The 26,275-nt window shown below is 42.6% G+C and overlaps 1 protein-coding gene across 3 annotated transcripts in view; it reads right to left on the bottom strand.

The window, feature by feature from the left end:
• RGS7BP (regulator of G protein signaling 7 binding protein) overlaps positions 1-25,374 on the bottom strand; it is a 176,903-nt gene extending 151,529 nt beyond the window's left edge. For 2 of the 3 annotated variants that reach the window (XM_075589908.1, XM_075589916.1), the window contains exons 1-2: positions 24,623-25,374; positions 22,561-22,727 (exon numbers count right to left, since the gene is read on the bottom strand). In XM_075589908.1, coding sequence (XP_075446023.1) covers positions 22,561-22,727; positions 24,623-24,775 — 320 coding nt within the window. In that variant the 5' untranslated portion in view covers positions 24,776-25,374. The remainder of the gene's footprint in view (positions 1-22,560; positions 22,728-24,622) is intronic. The other variant, XM_075589924.1, reaches the window with a different exon arrangement.
• Between the last annotated feature and the right edge of the window lie 901 nt (positions 25,375-26,275).

Below are 26,275 nucleotides of genomic sequence, written 5' to 3'. Positions count from 1 at the left end.
ATATTACGCCAAGAGAAAAGAAGCTACTTAGGATTTGGCAAGCAGCCACAAAACATTGATCACACCAGCCTTGTTTCTAACACAATAATTTCCTCTCTTCTTTCCTCTCCCTGTTTGCTGTCAGCTCCACCTTCACTACTGTGTCAATGTGAAGATATGAAAGAAAATGTAATTTGCTAGCTGTGATACCAGTTAACCCACAGACACGAGAAGTTACTATTGATATTGTTTTACATTATATTATAAAACTGGAAAGGTCCATTTCTGAAATATAAAAAAAGGAATTTACAGCAAAAAAATAAAATGTACATTAACAATACAAAAAAGGTGGAAAAGCCAGCTTCCCTCTCTGGGGAAGCAGTGCGATGCCGTAAACTCGCTAGGGTTTGCAAAGATGTTTTCTACAATTCGACAGTGCAGATTAGAACTCTATATCGGTGGTTTGTTTAAAAAGCAATTGTAATAATAACAATAAAAATTCGAGATTTTGTGCTGTGCAATATTTGCAGTATGGATGCTTGATTGTTTTCTTACAGAATTGGGTGACAATGTAGAACAACACTTATAGTAAATAGAGTACTTCTGAGTATGTTTCCGTGATATGGCATTATAAAGCAAAAAGCAGAGTCCTATGCAACCCATGTAAGGATAACGATAACTGTGTCACATATGCATCATTGATGACAGAAACATCACTCTTGCATTCTTTGTTAGCTACTTATCAATTTCCACAAAAAAAAAAAAAAGATTACTTTGCAGTAAAGTCACTCTAAAACATATTTGTAGCATGTGTTTCTTAATATCTGTAACCCCTTTCCCCCCCCTAAGGGAGATTTGGTTCTGGTTATCGGGTGTGGTGCTGCTCACCTGTTAGGCTTACAGGATTCTGAGTGTCCGCTGGTGTTAGTTGGGGACAGCAGGACAGGCTTTCGGATCTGTAGCTCTTATCTTCAGTGAAGTGCCTCCATTCCAACAGGGCCTATCAGAGATAGGTGCAGTCCCTGCAGGAAAACCTCTTTCCCTCCCACTGAATGACTGCAGCCTCAGGCAGGAGTAAAACATAACTGGTGGTCTTTATTCTTGTCACACAGCATACATCACAGCATATTGACATAATACAGCAACCTCTTCTCTGTGGTCCCTGGAGTCAACCCAAGGAGCTTGAGGCCCCAGGAGTCTCTTTTTGTCTCCTATAGTCCCTGGTGGAGTATGGGGTAGTTGCTTCCACTCGATTGCGGGAGGGGAGGGAAGGCCTGAAACCAGGTCCTTGGTCCAGCACAGAATACATCCCACTCCCCCTGAGGGGAGAGGATAGAACACATCTCTCTCACTGAGAGAGAGACAGAAACCCACTAAATTGAGGCTGCTGCCCCATTTTGTTACATGGGGAGGGTCTTAGGCCTTAGGCCCGGCAGTGGGCAGTACCTGAACCTTGGGCCCATCCCCCCTGTCACTCTAGGGAGCTGTTTACTGCAGCAAGGGCATAGATTAACCCTAACACTGCCTGCGCTGTACCAGGATTTATGTGTTTGGCAGGGAAGTTTAGTAGCCCAGGGGGTACCTGGATACATGCTCCCCTTGGTTGAACTCTCACGACCTCGCTGAGACATCCAACTTATATACTATCCATTAAATTGGAGAACAGGGAAAAATAACTTGGAAATATTACACAACATGGGTACAGTTAGATCCTCCCTACATTGAAGACTCTATACCCCTCAGTAATAGTGCTTTGGATCAGGCTTGCGAACCTTCCTGCCCTCACCATCCAGTAGTGTCACCGAATAGCAACGCTTCTGGCCCCTTTCTGAGATATACTCAACCCTGTCTATGTAGATGTTCCTGCTTACCTTCCATACGCTCAATAGGTAGGACACCTTGTCTTCATTGTAGTAGCGGATAGCTAGGTAATCTACCACAGCATCTCTGAGACATTCCTCCCTATTGGCCTCCGCCTCTCTCATAAGGGGTTCAGGAACATAAGGATAATCGTAACCGTGTGACTTCCTATAATGTTGGACCCTATACGAGATCTGCCTGACTATTCTTGATTAAGATCTGCCCACAAGCTTGCCCTGGCAGTACCCAAAATAGTGGCCCAAAAAACGATGGAGCCTCTAGCCTCGATATCAGCTAGCACAGCGTCGGACACTTTGGTGAGTAGCCTCTGACAAGACACTGGAGATACAGGTAATGGCTTTTCAGGCGGCACATTAGCAGAAGCGGGCCTCAGGGTTGTCAGCATGTAGCCGGCGCTAGCACGCAAGTAGTGGTCCCATGCTTGCTCCGCTAGAGATGGTGAAAAAGGTCCATTCTCCCCCAGCATTTCAATAGGTATCTCGCACACAGTCACAAATTGGGTCAGAATTGGGACTGTGCCGTTCCTCCTAAGCAGCCGCTTCTAGGGAACCAGCTCCCAATGCATCAATCCAGGCAACATAGTCCTGGCAGTAGCCCTTATCAATGCAATGCCGGTTGGCATGGCACATGTCATAGAGAGCCAGCAGGCAATCCTGCTCTTCTCGTGGAGAAGCATTCTTCATGAGCTTCTGCAGCCCACAAATCATGTCTTAGAAAGCCCGCACTTCCTTCTGGGTACACGCAGGTGGTGGCGGGTGGAGGAACACATCTCAGTTTGGCATGTGGAAGATCCATTCTGCTGCAAAACCTGCCTATTTACACCTCAGATCTCAGCCTTGCCTCCAAATGTATATCCTTCCCCTACCCTCCCCACCCTCCCCCCCACACCTCTAAGGGAGATTTGGTTCTGGTTACTGGTGTAGTGCTGTTCAACTTTTAGGCTTACAGGGTTCTGAGTGTCCGCCGGTGTTAGTCGGGGATAGCAGGACAGGCGTTCGGATCTGTAGCTCTTATCTTCAGTGCAGCGCCTCCATTCCAACAGGGCCTATCAGAAATAGGTGCAGTCCCTGCAGGAAAACATTTTCCCCTCCCCCTGAACTTACTCCAGCCTCAGGCTGGAGTAAACCAGGGAAGGGTCCCAGGTCTTAGCCCCGGCAGTGGGCAGTACCTGGACCTTGGGCCCACCCCCTGTCACTCTAGGGAGCTGTTTACTGCATAAAGGGCATAGATTAACCCTAACACTGCCTGCGCTGGTACCAGGGATTATGTGTTAAGCAGGGACGTTTAGCAGCCCAGGGTGTACCTGGCTACACATCTACAGGATGTTTCACCTATGACTAGCAAGTGATTATGGAAAGGCTATAAAGAGCCAACAGGACCACACACCATATCATCATGGGATGATATTTGACATCAAATTCAGCATCTGTTAGCCAACAGACCCTCCCCCAAATATCTGTAATGTGATTAAGAAGCTGATGGGATGAACATAAACGGCACATTTAAGGAACTTCATACATAGACTACAAATCAATAACCAGGATGCAAGTTAACAGTTTCATTTGGGGGGAAAGAAATGGTTTCAAATTTCAAATGAAGTGCCTTAGATAACCGTTTTCAAAGTCATTTATGGAGCTTGTATTTGAAAGGATAGGAAATTTATTAGGAAATTCACGGAATGTCCTGACAGTACACGTATAACAACCTTACTGATTTTAATCTCTAAAATTAATTATATATAATTTCTTTAAAGAAAACAAAAATAAATAAATATATATATATATATATATATACATATATATATATATATATATACTGTAAATATTACTGTATGCTCATTTGCATGTCTCAGACAGGTCTGCAACCCTGCATTTCACCATTATCACCCAGCACACAGCACTTCCACTGCAGCAAGGGATTCTGGTAAATGACATGCAAATTAGCACACAGTGCCACCTTTTGTCTCAAGCTCACATTACATGAATATGTAATATATATATATATATATATATATATATGTGATTTACTATGGAGGGTTTTTGTCACCAGGGAAAACAGGGAAAAGGGATGGAAAGGAAAACCCTCGCTACAGCCTGGCTATAGGTGCTGCGATCAGGGGAAATGACTGAACAATTAAACAAGGAGAGAAGAACCCCTATATTGAGAGCACTCTGAAATGGCTGATGAACTGATATTATCGGATACAAGACCCAGAAAAGAAAGTGAGGAGACTAAACTAATTGTAATGATGAATACATTAAAATAACTTTTATTTAGAGAAATCCTCAATTAAAATAATACTAATCGGTAAGGGAACCTCGATATGAGGCGTACCTAAAACAAAATGCGAATTTAAAATAAAGGAGGTGGGTAAATGGAGGGTGAGTGGCCGCACTTATTGAAAACAGTGAGGCTCACGATCGCACAGATAACCAGTGTTTAGTTGCTGTGTCGCATGGGCGTCCGCAGGGGGGGAGGGGGGGCGCTTGCCCCCCCCTGGATCCAGGGCCGCAAACAGGGGGGGCACAGGGGGGACAAAGGGTACTGCTTCCCGGGCCCCGTGGGTCAGGCCGGGCCCCCTGCGCGGCCGGGCACCAGTTAATTAAATACATTTTAAAATGATTTTTTTTAAATGGCGCCGATTCCCCGCGGTCCCGGCGCACATGCGCAGGGCAAGCAGGGCCCGCTTCCCCCCGCTCCCAAAGTGGGACCGAGGGGGAAGTACAAGCCAAGCTCCTCTGCGGCCCGCTCCCCCTCCCGCTCCCAACGTGGGATGGAGGGGGAAGTACCAGCTCCTCTGCAGTCCGCTTCCCCCCCTTGGCCAGCTTCCCGCGCACCCACCTTCCACGTGCCCCCCGGCCTACCTCCCGTGGCCTTGCCCCCCCCCCAAGCCCACCTCCCGTTCCCCCCCCGAGCCCTCCTCCCGCGCCCCCTCCCCAAGCACACCTCCCGTCCCTGGCAGCTGCCGCGGGGATATCGGGGGCAGAAGGGGATATCGGGGGCAGGAGGGGGAAGCGTCCGGCGACAAGCTGCACCCACCCGGTCAAGGTAAGTCACCCCACCCAGTCACTGTCACCTACTGTCACCATAACCCACTGTCACCGTCACCCACTGTCACTGTCATCCATTGTCACCGTTACCCACTGTCACCATTACCCACTGTCAACGTCAACCACTGTCACCCACCCTCTCACTGACTGTCACTCACCAAGTCACTGTCACCCACCCAGTCACTGTCAAGTCACTGTCCCACCCAGTCACTGTCACTCACTCAGTCACCCAGTCACTGTCTCCCACCCAGTCACTGTCTCCCACCCACCCAGTCAATGTCACCCACCCACCCAGTCACTATCACCCAGTCACTCTCTCCCACCGTCATTCACCCACCCACATTCAACATTCACCACCCACCCACCCACTGTCATTCACCCACTGTCATTCACTCACTGTCATTCACCCACCCACCATCATTCATCCACCCACCCACCATCATTCATCCACCCACCGTCATTATCCCACCCACCCACCGTCATTCAACCGTCATTCACCCACCCACCCACTGTCATTCACCCACCCACCCACTGTCATTCACCCACCCACTGTCATTCACCCACCCACTGTCATTCACCCACTCACCCACTCACCCACTGTCATTCACCCACTCACCCACCCAGGAAGGCAGACACATGTCTTTTGTTGAAAATATAAAAATAAACAGGTTGCATTGTAATGTTTTATTCTGTATCACAATAAGAAAACAGTTAAGTAAAAGTTGCGCTCTAAAAGATATTTTTTTGTGGTAGGTGCGCTATGGGTTCGGGGGGGGCTATGGGTTCAGGGGGGGCCTGCTCCTTTCATTTGTCCTGGGCCCCATGATTTCTGTTGGCGGCTCTGCCTGGATCACTCGCAGTCCTGGGCTGTTTTTGGCATTTATGGCGCCGTACAGTACGTTAACGGCGCTATAAACGCCAAAAACAGACTCTGGGTGGACCGGGACGGAGGTGAGTGGACCGGGACGGAGGTGAGTGGACCGGGACAGAGGTGGGTGGGTGCCCCTGGCGCCACGGCAGGCAGCTAGTGGTAGGCTAGCCTATGCTGCTACGCAGGAGGAAGCGCAGCGCACTGTCATTGGTAGCACTCGGGAGCGATGCGGCTCTCATTGGTAACACTACCTACCAATGAAAGCCGTCTCACTCCCAAGTCGGGACCAATCTGTGCCGCAGCCGGGACCGCCATTGCGCTGCGGTTATAAATTATGCCCCCCCCTGAAAAAATTTCTGCGGACGCCCATGGCTGTGTGGGAAACAAAACAGGATAGTGAATGTGAGCCACGAGCCGTGTGTATCTGTTAGAGGCTAGTGTGGCTGGCTGAAAAGCTCGGCACTCAGGTGATAGAAGTATGTTAATATCAGTCTAACAGAGTGGCTGGCTCACATTGTCTCACGCCCTCCTCACAGAGATAACTCATACATAGCAGAGTGGGCACATAAGTTCATTAAATGTATTAGGATGGTAAAATAAGGAAGCCTTAGTGTATAAATGCTTCTATTATAGCATCATGTCCTGCCTTAGCAGATGTAGATCCGTCAGTATGCCCTGTGTCTCGACAGAAAGGCAGACTGTATACGTCTATCAGTCTCAATTGACACACTAGGTAGTCTCTAAAGATTATGCTGCGTTAAGGTGGTGCAGCAATTGGAAGCAGGTAAGTAAAATACTATGCGTCCAAATGAGTGTCCAATGAACGCGTATCCCGCCCGTGTCAATGCGCATATCAGTTCATCAGCCATTTCAGAGTGCTCTCAATATAGGGGTTCTTCTCTCCTTTTTTAATTATATATATATAATATATGTATATATATATATATATATATATATATATATATATATATATATATATATAAAACGGAAATAGCCATGTTAGTCCAGTTGCGATAGTGCAGAATAAATGAGTTCTTCAGTATTAGGTGATACCTTTTTTATTTGGACTAACAATTTATGTCATAGGACAAGCTTTCGAGAGTTTTCCTCTCTTCCTCAGGTCAAGCAATACTGATATACAAAGGTTTCTGTAACTTAGACAGGGATTGGAAGGAAAAAAAAGGAAGAATAAAGAACAGACAGGCACAGGAGGGGTGTTAAAACAGAGATAAGGAAGGTGAGAATTAGGGACGGGGGGCTGTACATCCACAGCAGCACAGAGGGGGAAGAGGATGCTGGGGGGAAGGTATAGGATGGCACAATGGCAGGGAAGACAATTACAACAAATTATGATAGTGTGTGAAAAACCCCATGTCTGCATTAAGTCCACTTGTTTTTGTGTCAACGAGTCTTATCATTCTGAGCTCAAACGTTTTCCGTTCTTGGGTGCGTTTGAACATTCCATTGAGGATTTTGATTTTTAAATCATTTATGGAATGATCTGGTTGTGAGAAATGATGACCCACTGGTGAGCAGTATCTTCCTTCTTCGTGATGGAGTGTGGATTGTCTGTGCATATTCATTCTGCCTTGTAGTTTTTGGTTGGTTTCCCCAATATAGCATCCTTTTTTTTTTTTTTTTTTTTTTTTAAACTTAGATTTTTATTGAGTATTGAGTTGGGGGGTACAGAAAAATAAAAAGGGGAAGGGGGGTACAGAAACAATATGCGGGGGGGGGGGTCCGTTGACATGCATTATTACTTAGTTGGTTTGACCACTTATCACTGCTTCACTCTGCCCTGTGAATAATGTTACCATTCATTGGTCCTTAATTGGACAATCAGAGGAGTATTGACCTTATGTCCATTCCCTGGATACCTGATGAGACGATCCAACGGTGCCATACACTGATGAATTCACTGAATGTGTCATTTGTCAGGGATGATAGCTTCTCCATATGGCATATGAAGCCTAATCTGTTGTTTATTTTAAGTATGGGGGGACTGTTGGTTGTTTACACACTGCAGCCAGTTCACATCTGACTGCTGTGGATATGTGTACCATTAATTTATTCTCCTCTCTGGACAAAATTTCGGAGGGTTTATTTAAAAGGAAGAGCCAGGGATCTAAGGTTATGTCGACCGAGATCATTCTTTGGGCCCAGAGCCTAACTTTCTTCCACATTGAAGATACCTTCGGACATGTCCACCAAATGTGGATGAATGAGGCTTGGTCTCCAAATTCCTTTGGGCAGTCTGGGTGGTAGCCCGGGACAAATTTGGACAGCCTGAGGGAAGTCAGATACCATTTTAGCATAACTTTGTAGGCTTTTTCCCGAATGATCGTGGAAATTGAGCACTTAGCTACTGCCGAGAGGATGGAGCCCCAATCCTCTAAGTCTAGTTCCTCTCCTATATCTTGTTCCCAATGGACCATATATTTCAGTTTTTTATCCGCTATCTGGGGTGGACCGATTAACCAATGTAGCATCCTTGGTCGCATTTGTTGCACTCCTTTATACACTACATTCCTGGATGTGCAGCTGTATGATCCTGTTCCATTGTTGTGATTGGCTGTGGGATCTTGGCATATATGTTTGCAGAGTTTGCAACGTGTGTTGTTGCACGGTTTTGTGTCATTGTCAGTGTCTTTAAGTTTGTTGTGAAGTTTTCTGTTGACTTATTTCTGTTTGAGGTTTGGTGGTTGCTGGAATGCAAGAATGGGAGGTTTGGGGAAGATTTCTTTAATGTCTCATCCTCTGCTAGCATGGGTTGATTGTTGATTATTTTTTGTATTCCCTCTAGGGTAGGGTTGTATGTGGTATGCGTGTGGTAGGTGCTCTCTGTCTGTATTGTAACCGGTGTTCTCGTGGGGCTTTTAGTGCAGATGTAATAGTTTTGGCAATGGTCTTAGGTTTGTATCCCTTCTGTCTGAACGATTCGGTCAGGGTTGTGAGATGCCTGTTTCTGTCTTCAGTGTAAGAGCATATGCGGTGGTATCTTATAGCCTGGCTGTGCATGATAGCTTGTTTTGTATGAATCAGATGGAAGCTGGAGTTGTGGAGGTAACTGCGTCTGTCTGTTGGTTTCTTGTATATAGATGTGTGTAGTTTGCCATCTTTCAGTGTTACTGTTGTGTCTAGAAAGTTTACTAGGTTTGCAGAGTAATCCATTTTGAGTTTAATTGATGGTTGGAATGAGTTCAGGGACTCTTGGAATTGTTTTAGGTTTCCTTCACCCTCTGTCCATATAATAAACAGGTCATCAATGTATCTGTAGTATTTGTAGGGTTTGTGGGGGCATGTAGTTAGGAAGCTTTGTTCCAGATTTGCCATGAAAAGATTGGCATATTGCGGTGCCATCTTGGTACCCATTGCAGTACCCATTAGTTGTAGGTACATTTCCTGGTTGAAGCTGATGTACTGTGTGAGGATGTATTCTATCAGTTTGGTAATTACATCAGCGCTCTATTTCTGATCCAGGGGAGATGTTGTAAGGAATTGCAAGCATGCCTCCATGCCATCCTTGTGGGGGATATTGCTGTAAAGGGATTCTACATCCATGGTAACTAGTAGTGTGTTGGATGGTAGTTGGTTGATGTTGTTAAGGTTATTGAGAAAATCTGTGGTATCTTGTATGAAGCTGTTGGTGTTTCTGACTAGAGGTTTGAGGATATTCTCAACTAAGCCTGATATTTTTTTCAGTGAGTGTATCCATACCTGTTATAATGGGTCTGCCGTGGTTTCCTGGTTTGTGGACTTTGGGCAGCATGTAGAAGATCCCAACTCCTGGGTTGTCAGGTATTAGTTGCTTCAATTGTGTTTGCAGGTGGTTAGGGAATGACTTGATGAGATTCATGAGTTGCTTTGTATATTCCTGGGTTGGATCATGCGTGAGTTTCTTGTAGTAGGTGTTGTCTGTGAGTTGTCTATTGCCTTCTATGTATTTATTTGTGTTCATAAGCACCACTGCACCTCCTTTATCTGCTGGTTTGATGGGGATGTTGTGGTTATTTCGCAGTTCCTTGATTGCAGATCTCTCCATGGGGGATAGGTTGTACATTTTTTTTCCTGCTGTGCCAAAGCCAAAGCCAAAGAAGAACACCAATTTCACACCATCAACAGGATGCAACGTCAAATTAGACGGCTACATACAGAGCTTCAGATCGCAAGTTTCCTCACTAGCCAAAGTCTCCAGTTGAATTAAAGTGGTATAAACAATAACCTTTTGCTGCCAAGGGGCCTACCACACATTTGCAAATCAATGCATTTACCTGTCCAGAGTTAAGAGGAGCTATGTATCAAGCAGGTTTTCATGGAGTCATTTTGAATACATTGCTCTGCATCAAGGTACTTTTATTCTGTTCTTCTTCTTGTTGTTGTACTCTGTAATTATGGGGGTGCTCTCTTTTTTGTGGAAATATTCTTTCAGTCGTAGTCTCCTGAATAATTCTTCTAGGTCTGAGTATAATTGGATTTGGTGGTGGGACAGAATGTTAGTCCCTTGGAGAGAACAGAGATCTCAGGTTTTGAGAGTTTATAATCAGACAGGTTTATAACTCCCTGGCAGGCTGTGTGTTCTTCTGGGTTGAGGGTGTGTATCTGTGTTGAAAAGTCAGTTGGGGTTTCTAGTTGTAAGTTGTTGTCCTGCTTTTTGTTGGTTTGAAATCCCTTATGTTGTGCCCATGGTCTGCAGTCAAACTGAGAGAGGAGTTGTAGTTTCTTCTGTTTATATATATATATATATATATATATATATATATATAAATATATATATATATATATATATATATATATATATATATACAGTGTTCGACAAACCTATACATTTGCTCGCCCCGGGCGAGTGGATTTAACCCCCGGGCGAGTAAATATTGGCCCAAGCAGCACACGTTTGGTACTAGGTGGCGAGTAGATTTTTTTGTGTGGCGAGTAGATTTTTTGGTGATTTGTCAACCACTGTGTATATATATATATATATATATTTATATATACACACACACGCACGCACGCACGCACGCACACACACACACACACACACACACACACACACACTATTTTGAAAGAAACATAATATTGTTTTAGCATATTCATAACATTATCTTAGCCCTGTTGATCCATTGTTTATGTGCCATACAAAATAAAAGAGGCAATCCAAGCGGCACTTAAAAAAAATTGTATTTTTTTTTGTTTTAATATATGCAGCCTTTCATTACTTTTATTGAAAACTAATTACCTACAGTAAGCTGCAGATCGATTAGTTCTCCCGTACCCGGTCAGCAAAGATCCTACTCCAAGGGTTCACTTAAAGCTGCAGTCCAAGCAATATCCTACATGTTTTTTGTTTAATCAATCAGTTCTGTAATATGAGAAAGTACTTGTAGAATTTAAAAAAAAAAATTTTTGTATAACAACTCTAAATGACATTTTTAATGTATTATAATGTAACAAGCATTTTTTGTTTCTCTAACAACCATTTACAAAGTCACATTCCCTTTTCTGGAAACAGGCTCTGGCACACCCCTTTTTGAGCTCTGCCCTCTCTCTAACAGTGCCCCATTGTATCTAGTGACTGCCTGGTTACATGATCTTTCCCACAGAAAAGTGTCATATTAATATGCAAGTGCATTCCATTGACTGCAGAATAATCCTCAACAGCCATTTAGTGAACCCCCGGGCCGAATCTTCGCCAATTGATCACAGGAGAACGGATTGATCTGCAACTTAGCTAATTACTTATCATTGTGTGGATTTTATTGATGCACATATTAAAGGGAAAAAAAATAAAATTTAAAAAAATAAATAAATAATGGCTGCTTTAATGGCTGCCTTCCAGTTTCAATCAATCCTTCGGTCAGTGTAACTCAGCAACTAAAACGTATTCTTAAATAACTAATGTACATAGTAGATGAGGTTGAAAAAAGACATACGTCCATCAAGTTCAACCGATGATAAATTTAGACAACAGATACTTATCCTATATTTGTGCTTACAGTATAATGAGGAAGGCAAACAAAAACCCTATTGAAATATCATCTATTGATATCTCATAAAAGGAAAATTAAATTCCTTCCTGACTCCAAATATTGGCAATAAGATTACTCCCTGGATCAACATCACTCCCATGTTTACTTATTTGGTATATCCCTGTATACCTTTCATTTCTAAAAAGATGTCCAACCTTTTTTTGAAGATATCTATTGTATCTGCCATCACAGTCTCCATGGGTAATGAATTCCACATTTTAACTGCCTTACTGTAAAGAACCCTTTAATTTGTTGCTGGTGAAATCTCCTTTCCTCCAACATTAAGTTATGACCCCGTATCGTTTGTACTACCCTTGGGATTAGAGATGGGTGAAACTGCCAAAATCCATTTAGCTGAATTTCCGAAGCTTTCCATTCAAAATCCGTTCCGCAATTTAAAATCTGTCAACGGATTGTTCCAATTTAGTTTCGAGCGGATCAAAAACCATCATTGGATACAATCCGTTAGTAGATTTTACAAATCCAATCCACTGCTGGATTTTAAGAATTCAATTCACAGATTAATCCACGGATTGTATACTTAAAATCCACCAGCGCATTACAAAATCCATGGATTGGATTGTCGGTGATTTAAAAAAAAATCCAAAAAAGACGAATCGTCCTTTTTGCGATCGATTCACGGAAATCCAGGGACCGAAGAAACCTGATCAATCCCAGGTGGATTCAAATCCAACCAAAAAAATCCCCCATCTCTAGTTAGGATGAATAGTTATTTTGAAAGCTCCCCGAATATATGTGTACAGTATATAGATATCATATCCGCTCTTAGACGCATCTTTTAGATTGTAATACAATCTAATTTATCTAGCTCCTCCTCATAAATCAGATTACCCATCACCTTTATTAATTTAGTGGCTCTTCTCTGCACTTTCTAATTCCAGAATGTCTTTTTTATTGAGTGGTGCCCAAAACTGTACTCCATATTCAAGGTGTGGTCTTACTTATGCTTTATAGAGGGGCATAATTATGTTTAATTCCCTTCCATCCATTCCCCATTTAATGCAAGATAAGATCGTCTTTGCAGCTACCGAATGACTTTGGGCACTATTGATAAGCATGTTGTCTACAAGCACTCCTAAATCCTTCTCCATTAAGGATTCTCCTAATGTATAACCATTTAATTTGTAAATTGCCTGTTTATTCTTTTCTCCAAAATGCGTAACATTATAATTATTTGTATTGAAGTACTGCCATTTACCTTACCAAGTTTCCAGTCTACCAAATCCTTCTGGAGAGAAATTACATCCCACTCTGATTCTACTAACTTACACAATTTAGATGGAGACTTTGCTCTCTATGCCAACCTCAAGATCATGAATAAACAAGTTAAAAAGCAAGGGCTCCCATGTCAATCCTTGAGGTACTCCATTCACAACTTTAGTCCAACCTGAAAAACTTCCTTCTACCATAACTCTCTATTGTTTATCCTTCAACCAGTTTTCAATCCAAGTGCAAATATTTTTAGCGAGTCTAATTTCCTTTATTTTATACACTAACCTTGTGTGGAACAGTATCAAAAGCCTTGGCAAAATCTAAGTAGATCACATCAACTGCATTACCCTGGTCTAAATTTATACTTACCTCCTCAAACAAACTAATATTGTTAGTTTGGCATTATCTATCCTTCAGAAATCCATGTTGACTATTACTAATAATTTTGATTTCCAGTAGGTATTCCTGAGTATTATCCTGTACTAAACCTTCAAGAAGCTTCCCCACTATTGATGTTAGGATTACAGGTCTGTAATTCCCTGGTTGTGATCTTGCTCTTATTTTAAATATAGGTACCACATCTGCTTTCCGCCAATCTTGTGGTACTGAGCCTGTGGAAATTGAGTCCTTGAATATTATGTAATGGGTTGGCTATTGCTGAACTTAGCTCCTTAAGAAATCTTGGATGTATGCCATTGGAGCCAGATGCTTTATTTACTTTAATTGTATCAAGGTGCCTATGAACTTCTTCCTCAGTTAACCAATTTTTTGTTAATATAGAGGTTGTGGCTTCCTCCTGAGGCACTATTATTGCAATTGATTCTTCCCTGGTAAATACAGAGGCAAAGAATTTGTTTAATACCTCTGCTTTTTTCTTATCTCCAATAATTTGCCTATCCATCTCACACTTAAAGGGTTCTATATTTTTTTTTTGTTTTGTTATTAAGGAACTGTACTTAAATAACTTTTTAGGGCTGCACATACTTTCCATTGCAATCCATTTTTAATTTTCAATTTTTGTTAATTTGATTGCCCTTTTGCAACTTTTGTTACATTCCTTATCATTCTAATATGATGCCTCTGTCCCTTCTGACTTTAAGAATCTAAATGCCTGCTTCTTCTTTTCAATTTCCTCACCTGTTTATTTAGCCACATTGGTTTAGACTTGTTTCTTTTATATTTATTACCCAAGGGTATACACTGATAAGTGTGCTTTTCTAACAATGTTTTAAAGACTGCCCATTTATCTTCCACATTTTTGCCTGCCAATCATCATCCCAGTTTATTCCTTGTAGATTATTCCTCAGTTTATTAAAATCTGCCCTTTTAAAATGTAGTCTTTGTTGAGCCCATGTAATATGATTTTTGATCAATTATTTAAAATGAGACAGTTATGATCACTGTTTCCCAAATGTTCCTGGACTTGAATATTTGTTATTACATCTACATCGTTTGATATTACCAAATCTAGTAGTGTCTCTCTCCTGATTGGCTCCTCAATCATTTGGGTCATCTAATTGTAAAAGTAAAAGTATTTTGGCTACCTCTATCTCACACATATTTGGTGGTTTATAGCAAATCACTACAAGCAATTTCTTTGTGCTTTTACCTCCACTGCTAATTTCTATCCACAAGGTCTCTACATTTTCATCATTCCCTTCATAAACATCTTCTCTTATAATAGGTTTTACATCCAGTTTAACATTTCAAAAGACTCCATCTTCTCTTCTATTTCCTTGATCCTTCCGAAAAAGGGAATAACCCTCTAAATTAACTGCCTAGTCATGAGTTTCATTCCACCATGTGTGATACCAGCACTGGCATCTAGGTGCTGGAAAGAGTTCATCCTCCCTGGAGTTGTCAAGAACACCTGAAATCAAATTAATCAGCCTGGGCTGAACTCCTGAAAAACAAGGAAGTGTTTGGTCACAAGCTGAGCCAGAACCAGAAAGCCAGATCCAGTGAGAGAGACTGACCGTTTGCCCTCAGAGAAGGAGGGAGGCAGAAGAGGCTCCCCAGCTACCAGAAGCTAGTTAAAGAAGCTGGTAAAGAGTGAGAGACACTGCTGAGAGAGCTGTGCTGAAGCAGAGTAAAGAAGCTGGCAGAAAGTGAGAGAAGCTGCTGGGAGAGCCGTGCTGAAGCAGTGTAAAGAAGCTGGCAGAGAGTGAGAGACACTGCTGAGAAAGCCGTGCTGAAGCAGGAACATCGCCAGATGGACTAAGATAAGCAAAACCCTTTATATTGTATGCAAACACTGTGCTGTTACTTTATTGCCTATGCCAGCGCATGTTTTGGGCTGACAACCGGCTTAGCTGGCGGCCCTGATAGTAAGGGCATGAAGAAGTCAGTTAGCTCCCAGACAGGGATAGGTGTTTATTTATGCTTTTTATTTTGCTTTGGTTTCCTTAAAGGGACGGTGGGCCTGCGAATACGTTACTTAACCCCTATAAATAAACCCACGTAAATAGAAGTACTGTGTTTCCGACCTTATTTGGGATAAAAGAGACCTCAACGTGATGTGGTTGTCACACATGTTTCAGTAATTCCTATGATATCATATTGCTCCATTGTAGATATTAATTCAAGCTCTCCCATTGTATCTGTCAGGCTCCTTGCATTAGCAAGCATGCATTTAAGTTTTTTCCAGTCTTTACCATGATCTTATTAGCTCCAGCCTTTTTACTTCAATTAGATTTAGTCATTTACAAGTTTTCTAGTATCATCTGTATTTAATATGGGTGTCTCCCTGCTTTCGAAACTCCCACTTGCCCCATTCTACCTCATCACCCCTTGCTATTTAACCCTTCCTATCTATTCTATTTAGTTCATTATCTGTTTCTTGCCCATCCCCCCTTCATCCCAGTTTAAAATCTCCAACCTTTTTAACATCCTCCCTCCTAGCACAGAAGATCCCTCTTCATCTAGGTGCAACCCATCCCTACCATAAAGATAGCACCTCTCAGAAAAGGAATCCCAGCACTCGAAAACCCCCAAACCCTCCTTCCTACAACAATTTTTAGGTAGTGTGAGCCGTCTGTAGCTCAAGGAGTCACGTACTGTGAGCTGTATCTGCTCTGGAGTATATGGCATAAGCGGAGTATGTAGGGATATTACCAGGTCAGATGCTTGTCCGTGAGGGGAGTGACTGCATGCAGACCCGATCTATGCGGGATGTGACTGCAATGATAAGTAACGGTATGGAGTTGCAAGTACTCACTATTCTAACCGTAGATCCCCTTCCTTTTTCGGCATAACGAGGCGGCTCAGCCAGTCGAACGGTATCCCCTAGCGTGGCCACGATCCGGAAGTAGAGTAGAAAAACAGAGATGATCGATGCCGCCGCCGCCACTCCTAGGTACACAGACTCACCAGGAAGTAGTTGAAGATTAAAAAAACTTTATTCAGCTACATAAAACGGATATCTGGACAGACAACTAGAAACCTCCTCCCACGCGTTTCGAGCAAAACTGCTCTTTCTCAAGGAGTGTGACGTATGCGAAGGAAGGGAACTATTTAAACCCATCCTTCAAAAATTAGCTAGTGAGAAACACCTATGCTGGTAATAATCTCTTGATTACAATATATGTAATTGGACCCAAAATACATTCTAAACAACATTTGTATAGATCTTATAAGATAGTATACAGCATCTATACATATAGCTATGGCCATACGTGTTTATAGACTATTGTCATAGCGCAATCAGTTACAATTAATTCAACTTAAACACAGCCTTCTCCCTATGAAATATAGGGTAATCATAGACCAATGAGCACGTGGGAGGAGGAGGTTTCTAGTTGTCTGTCCAGATATCTGTCTTATGTAGCCGAATAAAGTTTTTTTTTAATCTTCAACTACTTCTTGGTGAGTCTGTGTACCTAGGAGTGGCGGCGGCATTGATCATCTCTGTTTTTCTACAACAATTTTTAGCCATGCATTAAACTCCCTAATCTCTGACTGTCTCCCTGGGGTAGCACATGGCACTAATAGTATTTCAGAAAATACTACATCTTGGAGGGCTTTGCCTTAAGCTTGCGGCCTAGATCGAAATAATTTTTTAGCACTCTCCATCTTTTTATAACGTTGTCATTGGTGCCAACGTGTACCAATACCGCCGGGTCCGTCCCAGCCCCTTCCAACAATCTGTCTACTCGATCCGCAATGTGCCGGACTGGAGCCCCCTGGAGGCAACAAACTGTTCGGTTCATGCGGTCATGACGACAGATTGCCCTATCTACCTTCCTAATAATGGAGAATAATCTTGGTTCGTCTCTGGAAATACTGAGTCCCCTCTGTGCTGGAGGAACTATTCCCTAGCTGCTAGAGGAATCAGTCTCCCCCACCCTTACCATTCCTGCACTGACACTCCCAATATATTCACTCAATCTGGTAAATCTATTGGGATGGGTCAGCTCAGAACTGGCCCTCGCTCTTCCTCTTCTAACTGTTACCCAGCTACCTACCTGTTCCTCACTCACAGCTCCACCCTCTGCACAATAGTCCCAGCCTGGGCCTGCTCAGTGAGCACTAAACTCCTTTCAAGATTGTCAATGTCTCTCAATATTGCAAGTTGCCTCTTCAGATCAGCAATCACCAGAGACCACCTGCTCACACTTCCCACAGAGGTATGCTCCCTGGAACAGCTGCTCCAAGTGCACATACGTGTGGCAAGATGTGCATTCTCAATCCTGCTCATTGTTGCAACTATGGAGTTATAAGTGCTATCAATTTACTGTAGTTCTATATACTTTGTTTCACACCTTCACAACTTCTATTTCTAACTCCACAGGTAATACAAACAGCACTTGAAATCAAACAGTAATTTGGTCACACAGATTAGGACATGCAAGCTCAGGATTCCTTACAAGCTTCTGTTTTAAAAAGAGGGGGACACACCAACTAGGTGTGTTAGATTATCAATCAACTGACCATGCCCACTGCAGGTTCAATTAGGCAGCAGGAGAGATAAAAAAAAAGTTAGACTTTCAATTCCCACACAATTAAATATAAATGAACCCACCGTACACTCCCCAAGTTCAGCACCCCTGCTAGTATACACAGCACAGCACTTCCCTTCTGGTTCTAACTCCACACTTAATACAAACAGCACTTGAAATTAAACAGGAATTCAATCACACAGATCAGGACATGCAAGCTCAGGATTCATTACAAGTCTCTGTTTTTAACATTATCTATTGTTACAGTTTGTAGATCAAACAGCTGGGAATAGTGGCAACAAATTATGACAAACAGGAAAGTGTTGCAAAGATCTTGCACAGCTGGGGAAGTGGGTTCAAATCTCAGGATGCTCATTATATTAAAACTCATTACAAATGACATTGAGTTGAATTTAAAAAAAATGTAGTAAGTATTATCTAATACTACAGAACTGATTAAAAAAAACACACGTAGGATATTGCATGGATGGCTCCTTTAAAGAAAGCAAATCATGCATTCAGTACAATAAAAAACACAAGATAAATCTCCCATAGACTTTAATGCAAACGTTACTTTTTGCCTCTCAATTTCATTAATGTCTATCTGGCATACGTTATAATTGTAATTGCCAGGGAACCTGGCCCATCAAGTAAAATACAATGTGCAAAGTAAGATACAAACTACATTTCTCATAGACTTTAATGGAAGTAATCATTACATTACTTCCATTATGCATAGTGCATCTGATAAGTATGAAGTAAGCTTTACCTTAGAAATAAATGGAAGACTTATTTTATACTGTTATACTCTTGGGCAATTGTGGAAGGTGCAAAAAGACATAGGAAAACTTAGAGTGTACAAACTGTTCAATAAAGAATAATGGGAGGCACTAATGGAACATCTCTTAATGCTTTTTTTTTTTACCTATTCCAAATATGCAACCTTAACACAGTTTTCAGAGAAAAGATACGATAAGCAAGAACAGTAATGTTTTTCTTCGCCCTATTAAACTATCCCAAAACCTAGATTTTATTTGTTTATACATAGGACTGTTCCTTAAAAGGAGCAGTTCCCCCTGTTCAATTCTTTTCCAATCCCCCCCATTTGTTTTACCTGGATGAGATGCAGGGTGTCCCTAGAGCTGAGCCAAGCTATTTTTTAGCTCTCGGGCCCCATGGTTCCAGAGATACTTACTGCTGAAGGTGGCACGGTAACCGCCCCCCCCCCCCCTTCCTAGGGAAAACACGACAATTTAATTCTCCCATGTCACACGGGCCAATAGGAAGCCGCTACATCATCTGCTATGGTTTCCTATTGGTCCACTTCATGTGTGGGCCTCAAAGACCAAGCAGTTCCCTTGTTGTTACCTCGATCAGTAAGTTTATCTTTAATCGGGAAGCAGAGGGTCCCCAGGGTTGAAATTAAAATGGTTCAGCTCCAGGGACCCCTGCTTCCCAGGTAAAGTAGTAACAGAAAGACAGCGAAAAGGGAGTCAGGGTCCAAGTAGATAGATTCATATACTTTAATAATATCCTTTAATAAGAAGACATGCTGAAGGAGGTAACAGCCCTCCTACACGTTTCGTACAACAAGTACTTTATTAAGGAGTAACATTAAGACAAACAGCGGTACTTTTTAAATCCCAGCTGTGAGCTCTGTTTCGCGCCAAGAACGTTATGACGTCACGACGTTCCTCACGTCACACGCAGATGCCCGGATACATCCCATCTGACATAAAATGCCCCCGCACAAGGAACGGAGCACACAGGGGGAGCAAATAAACATGGAGACTGGTTATCAACAACCCAACTGCGTGCCACATCACAGGCCAAGACCTCATGACGTCTTGCGCATCAAATTCAGTACGCGCAGCACACGGATGCACTGCTCCGATGTCAGACACCCCAGGCTGCTAGGGGACCACACAAAGGGAAAGATGACACCAATAATCCGATCACAAAAATCCACACAATTAATGAAAACCTCTCACTCACAAAAAGAATCCAAACTATAAAAGGGAACATGCAGAAAACAAAAAAAAACTGTTGTCACAAATATACACAATAGATTTAACTAAATAAAAACAATAAAATGGAATAGAATACCTCCTTCAAGCATCCCAAGTAACTCACAAAAATATGGAACAATGTACAGTATGTAATAATTCTGAAAAATCTACATAGGGCACTAATAATGGATAATAAATAATAACAGTCTAGATGTGGATAACTGAATTGTGGATATCAATAGGGAGACCAAGGATGAAAAGGTGCGGGGGGAAGGAACTGGGAAGAGGAGGAATGGAGGGGGGAGGGAAGGGGACAAGGGGCTTTTTCATCCACTTTAGCTTTCAGGGATTACTTGTCCTACTATTATCATCTCTAGATTACTCACCTGTAAGCAAGTATTACTCATTATGGTCAGACGACCTAATCACACACTCTCCTTTGAACACTGTGTATATTGACTCATATGTTCACATTCAGTACATTGGTTTGGTACTTGAGCACCCTTAACCACCTTGCACCAAACTACAACGCCCTGTTTCCCATCCTGGTGCACCTAAAGAGGGCCTGCTCCTTTAAAAAAGGTGGACAAGTTATAAAAGTGTGTTGTTTGCTGTAAATCTGTTTAGCAACTTCATTTGCTAGATGAAAGCTAAAATTTATAAAAATGTTCAAGTAGTGGTTGAAAATGCATTAAAGAGCAGTAAACCACATGCAATGTCAGCACCACACTGAAAGGACATTACAGATCATGTTTGTAAAGATCTTTAAACCCCTGAATGTCGGAAAGCAGTCCTCTTCCATTTGGAGCTCCCTGAGCCGTACAAGGAACAGCATGCAGGTCATGTAGGTACCAGTCTCCGTGCTATCCCAGAACTGCACAAGAGCACCCAAAGGGTTAAATAAATGTGTGAAAAAGAAGCAAGTGCTCCATAGCATAACTGTGAAAATGACATTCAATAAAATAAGACACAAGGTCATCCACTTAAAAGGGGAGGAGTTAAATGCGCACGTAATGCCGAGGCCATAGTAGACGCGACCACGGGCACACACTGCATGCAGCAGAAACAAACTCATTGTTTGATCCGGTCCGGCCATACTGCGCGCGATGCAACCCGCGCGGCAGGATTTTGATTCGACAAAATGTATTTGATCTTTCACGCAATGGTCGCGTCACGTGAGCCATTGGAACCAAACGTGTCAGACCGGTCTGCAAGCCTGCCTTTCACCATTATCTCTTAGCATACAGTGCTTCCACTGCAGCCAGGGATTCTGGGAAATGAGAGCACAGTGTCACCTTTAATATTATTGCAGAATTTGGGGTTTAACCTAGCACGTGGAAGTGGTTTAGACATAGAAAGTAGCACTTCGTCTAGAGTTGAAGAGAATAGCAGTATGGCAGAACATTCAGAAAGAGAGGCTCAGCAGGCCTAATTCCAAAAAAGGAAGAAAAGAGTGAATAGGGCGGAAGAAAATATATGCCATTGTAAACAGAAGTTGACGTCTACAGTACATTTCAGGTGCGCGATACATCACTTTGGCAAAGAATAGACGGTTAGGCTAGTTATTTTCTCTTGAATTTTCTGGTTAAAATGCAAACTCAGGTAACAAACATGCATCCCAGGTTTACAGAAGCAATCATCCCCCCACCACCCCAAATATTTTTTTCTTACCTGAACTGGGAGGTCCCCAAAGCTTATTAGTGGTCGCCCGATTTCTGGGGACCCCCTGGTTCTAGAGATATTTGTAGTTATTTTACTTTTTTGACGCACAAAAACCCAGCAAATATGGCCGCGAGGACCCATACCGAAACTTCCAATGTCATCTCCCAATGATGTTACAACTTTCTGTTGGCTGCCGGAGAAAGCTCCGACCCACAGTCAGTTTTGTGTCCACCAGGCAAGTATTCTTGGCTGGCGAACAAAACTGCTCATCAATCTGAAACTGGGAGTCCCCATAGGTCAGAGACCTGAGAAAAGCTCTGGGACCCCCCAGTTCAGCTGATCTATAAACAAGAAATCAAAAATTGCGAGCAGCGTGGAATGCTGCTTTAACTGCGTCCACAGGTTGTACTACCCCCCTCCCCCTGCGCATGCAATGCAATTCTATGAAACCATGTGGGGAATAAGAGGTAATAAAAATGTTGGATAGGTGCCAAGTATGATTTAATATTAGATATAGATCAGAGAGCAGGAAATCCTGTCTATAAGTAAACTTTACTGGCAATATGTGTGAAATCAAGAACTGCGAGTTGGGCAATGGTTACATTTTAGTATGAGATAAAAACTTTATCACAAGGTCTACACAAGTCTCATTCCATGTAGTATAATGTTTTTTAGGTCTCACAATTTGTAATTAACTCAAATCATGACACTCCATTTGTTTTTGTATTCTTTTCAGCATCCAGGCCCTATATAAAAAGCAAATTCCAAGAAACAATGCAATTGTTAGCTTTTTAGCTTACAATTGATAACAGCTTGGTGTCCTTGCAAAGACCTCTGAGCTAGGCTCTGTCGCAGACACATCTAACAAAAGGAATTAGCAGCTTGTTTATGAATTATGGAAACAGCATATCCTACCCGGAGATTGCTGAGAGTTTTTGGTGCGCCTGGAGTGCCATCTCACAGCCTTTGGTTCGAGTTTTGTGCATTTCAGCCCGTAGGGAGGGGCAGCTTACTGACACATCCCCAATAGAAATGACTAACTCGCGGTACAATGCCACCTGGGTGTTGAAATCCTGGACAAGCTGAAAAATACAGGAGTGTCGCCATCAGAAAGTGTTATATCTTATATGACCTTTTCCCCCAGCCCCCCTTAGTAACCACAACTGTCCCTCCATATCAAAGGTATATACTGTAACATAAAATTACTTTATGACCCCTGAAAGCTTATGTGCAAACAATATCTATGAATTTGGATGTAGATTCAATCAAATCTTTTCAGAAAGAATATTATTTTCTTCAGAATCAATATGAGTACTAGAATTCAGCAATACACCCCTCCTTTGGCAAAGTGATACTTAACATGCTTTTATGGTTCCTTCTGCCTAAAATGTGTGTATAACTTCAGCTTTAAAGATCACAAAGTCCCTTCTCTAGTTACCGGGCTCCACACATTTTTTCAAGATTTCTTATAATAGATATTTAATTTATTCATTGAAGACACTGCTATTCAACTCGTATAAGTGGGTTTACATGAGGTCATTAAGAATACTTTGCTTGAAGCCCATAGAAAGATATGCGAAAAGCTTCGACTGCAGCTCAGAAATGGACTGGAGAGGGCAGCCTACTATATATACAGTACAGTATTTAAATAAAGATGGGCCTCTGAATTAGGTAGCTCTATTTAAAAGGGATTAGTTAAAGCCAAACATTAGTTGTTTCCCCTCAAAGCTGGAATTGCATGCACGCTTTTTGCATCTTTTCCTTGCCATGGAATATTTTAAACAATTGAAACAGTGACTGCACTGCAAGGCATAATCAGCCTGCCCTAAACAAGTGCTTTGGGTTCCCAAAAGTACAAGGGACATTACTTAGAAACTATTTTTATTGTATTAGAACCATGACAGTTTATTTACAATTTATTGTGTTAATAGTAAAAAATATGTAACTGCATTACATGTTTCCAACTACAGTACTAGTTTTAAGTACTAGTTTTAAGGGGCATTTTAGAGGTATTTTAGTAAGTGGGTACTCAAAATAGTCCCTGCCTCTTCTCCAACTACCAATCAGATCTCAAAAGTCAAGAAACGCATCCTAATTGTCTGCTGTCCTGCAAAACATAAAAACACCAGCAATTTGTATTTATTTTTTCCTAATCCAGTACTCCAGGGACCCAATTTAAATGGATATTCACTTTTCTGTCATGAAAACCATTGCGTTAATCAGACAAAGACAATAGAAAAATAAGTTCCTGCACCAGTAGTATACGTCCTGAGTTTATAGTAGATCACGCTATGCCACTAAATCCCCACATCCCATAGCAAATTCTGCAAAAGGCACACGAAACAAACCATTAATAAGATGAAGGGTCGGCTCAATGTAAAGAGGTTTACACTGTGATCGTTTCATAATCACACCGGTGTACGGACCTGTAAATGCACATCAATACAACGTAACATAATGTCTCTCCCTGTCCTGAATTACAACAGGTAATGTAGTTGGGGGGAGGAAAAAAAAAAAGCAGACAAAGAACATTTGACACGACAGTCCGATGATGGTGATGGATGTGAGCACTTGCTCTAATGCATTTACACACAAAGCTTTGATGCTGTATCAAAATTGCAAGCTATTTCGTGTTTTTTTTTTTTTTTGCAAATCAATCCCATTCAGAGACGTATAGCTGCAATGCATGGCCCCGCAGCCTACTACCGGCAGCAGAGAGGTTAAAATGAAGGGACACCCATGAATAGGCAGGCGAATCTTTAACCCAGAAGACAGGTCTCGTTGCCACATGCCGTGCTGCAACCATTATAATCTGGGCATGGGTGTCATCTCCAATGGGTCCTGCAGTTTTAAAAATAGTGCAACTGCACGTGATCTGAATAGACAAGCTGGTCTATAGGGGGGGGGGGAGTGGGAGTGGCACTAAAGCAAAACGATTAAAAATAAATAAATAAAAAAATGCACTGTTTTTACCCACCATTTTGCAGTGGTCCAGGGTACTCTGGGATTTGATGGCGCTCTCCGAGCTCCCCCTGCGGTCAAAGTCTCTGGGGAGAGATTTGCTGCCGGTTTGGAAGATAGATCGCTGTGACCTGGGGCGGTTCTTGCGTCCGTTCGGTGCAGAACTCATGCATACACATCCACCAAGCAAAGCCAAGGCGAGGTGAGGGCTGGAGGAAAGCAGAGCCACCGCGCAGAGCTCTGGCAGTGGGACCCAGTGGGCCACTTTGATTCTTGTATGTATAATATCTATATATATATAGTGAGAGAGATTAAAAGAGCTAATTTTGCTGCAGGTAACCTTCAGCCAGAAGGAGAGTTGGACAAGCGATTGCTGTGTCTTGCTGCATAGCTACAACCTCTAGGAAATAGTGGAAATAAAGGGGGATGTCAGCCCTTCAGAGGCATTCTGATTCCTGAAAGAAATATCCCAATGTTAGCATGGTGAGCCTTCCTCTTATTATCGATTTTAAGGCAGGACAAACACAACCATGTCTCGCAGTGAAGAGTTGCCATTCAGAATTGGGGGAGAATTCAAATCCTTCACTCACAAGTCCTCCTGGTTAAGCCGCAGCTTCTTCATCGCCCAAGCCAGGGCAGACTAGACGTCCCTGGAGTAGTGAAGGGTTTAAATGGTTTAGTCTTGGTCCAGTCTCACATGTTTCTTCTTAAAGATCCTGAGAAAAAGCTTGGTGAGACTGGAGGAGGCTGGGAATCTGGCAGACTGACGTTGTTAGCAGCACAGCACATTGATAGGACAGGAATACTAATGTGATCTATCAATCCACCCCCTACTGCTTATATACTTATCCAATCAAATCCTCCAGAATATCAATTGTAATATTACTTCATACTGATCTATTATTAGAAAGCCAAAGTATCATCAGAGTGAAACACATTGCCACACGCAGAGTATTAAATGTGCTTGCACATGATGTTAAGGTCCCCACTCAGATGCTTATTTTTCTTTTGCGTTTGCAAGTAGTAGTTCATAAGCTGTTTCACTAAAAAGTCCTGTTGTATGATGGGGGTAACCACTCCTAGTTTATAGCAACTTTGTGTTTCACTTAAAATGAGCATGGTTACACACATAAAGCTGCTAAGTTCTCAGCTACAAAACTGGCAGAAAATACCTTTTTGTTACAAACAGTTCCAGGTATACAAAACATCAAACACATTTTACATACAGATGTAGCAAGACTTAGGCTGGGGCCATGGTACCGCAGAACGTGCAGACGCTGAGCAAACAGACTGCCTTAAGGTAGTGTTCGCGTCCATGCGGCGAGCGGGCGCGCGGATGCGGAGGGGGGGCGCGCGTTGTGCGGATTTCTTGGAGCGACAGGCCGGTCATGTGAGCGGTTCGCCCAATGAGGGCAAACCAGCTCCGAGACGCCATAGTCACGCCCCCAGAGCACGCACCCCATAGCCCTGCACGGCCCGTCTACCCTGCCCAGGGAAAGCACCCGCTTTCCCACCGCCTCCGCATGCCTCCGCGCAGGCGAAGGCACCATTGCCCGGGCCTTACTGTTCTTGGTAGGGTCAGCTTGATGGCAGTGCCATCGGTGCCTCTGCACCCGATCCCTGCGGTTACAGAGGACCAGAGCTCTAACCCAAAACAATTAAACTGATT

The sequence above is a fragment of the Ascaphus truei genome, chromosome 1, assembly GCF_040206685.1.
Source record: "Ascaphus truei isolate aAscTru1 chromosome 1, aAscTru1.hap1, whole genome shotgun sequence".
Taxonomy (NCBI): domain Eukaryota; kingdom Metazoa; phylum Chordata; class Amphibia; order Anura; family Ascaphidae; genus Ascaphus; species Ascaphus truei.
The sequence above is the reverse complement of the archived record's forward strand: the minus strand, read 5'-3'. Positions and strand labels throughout refer to the sequence as shown.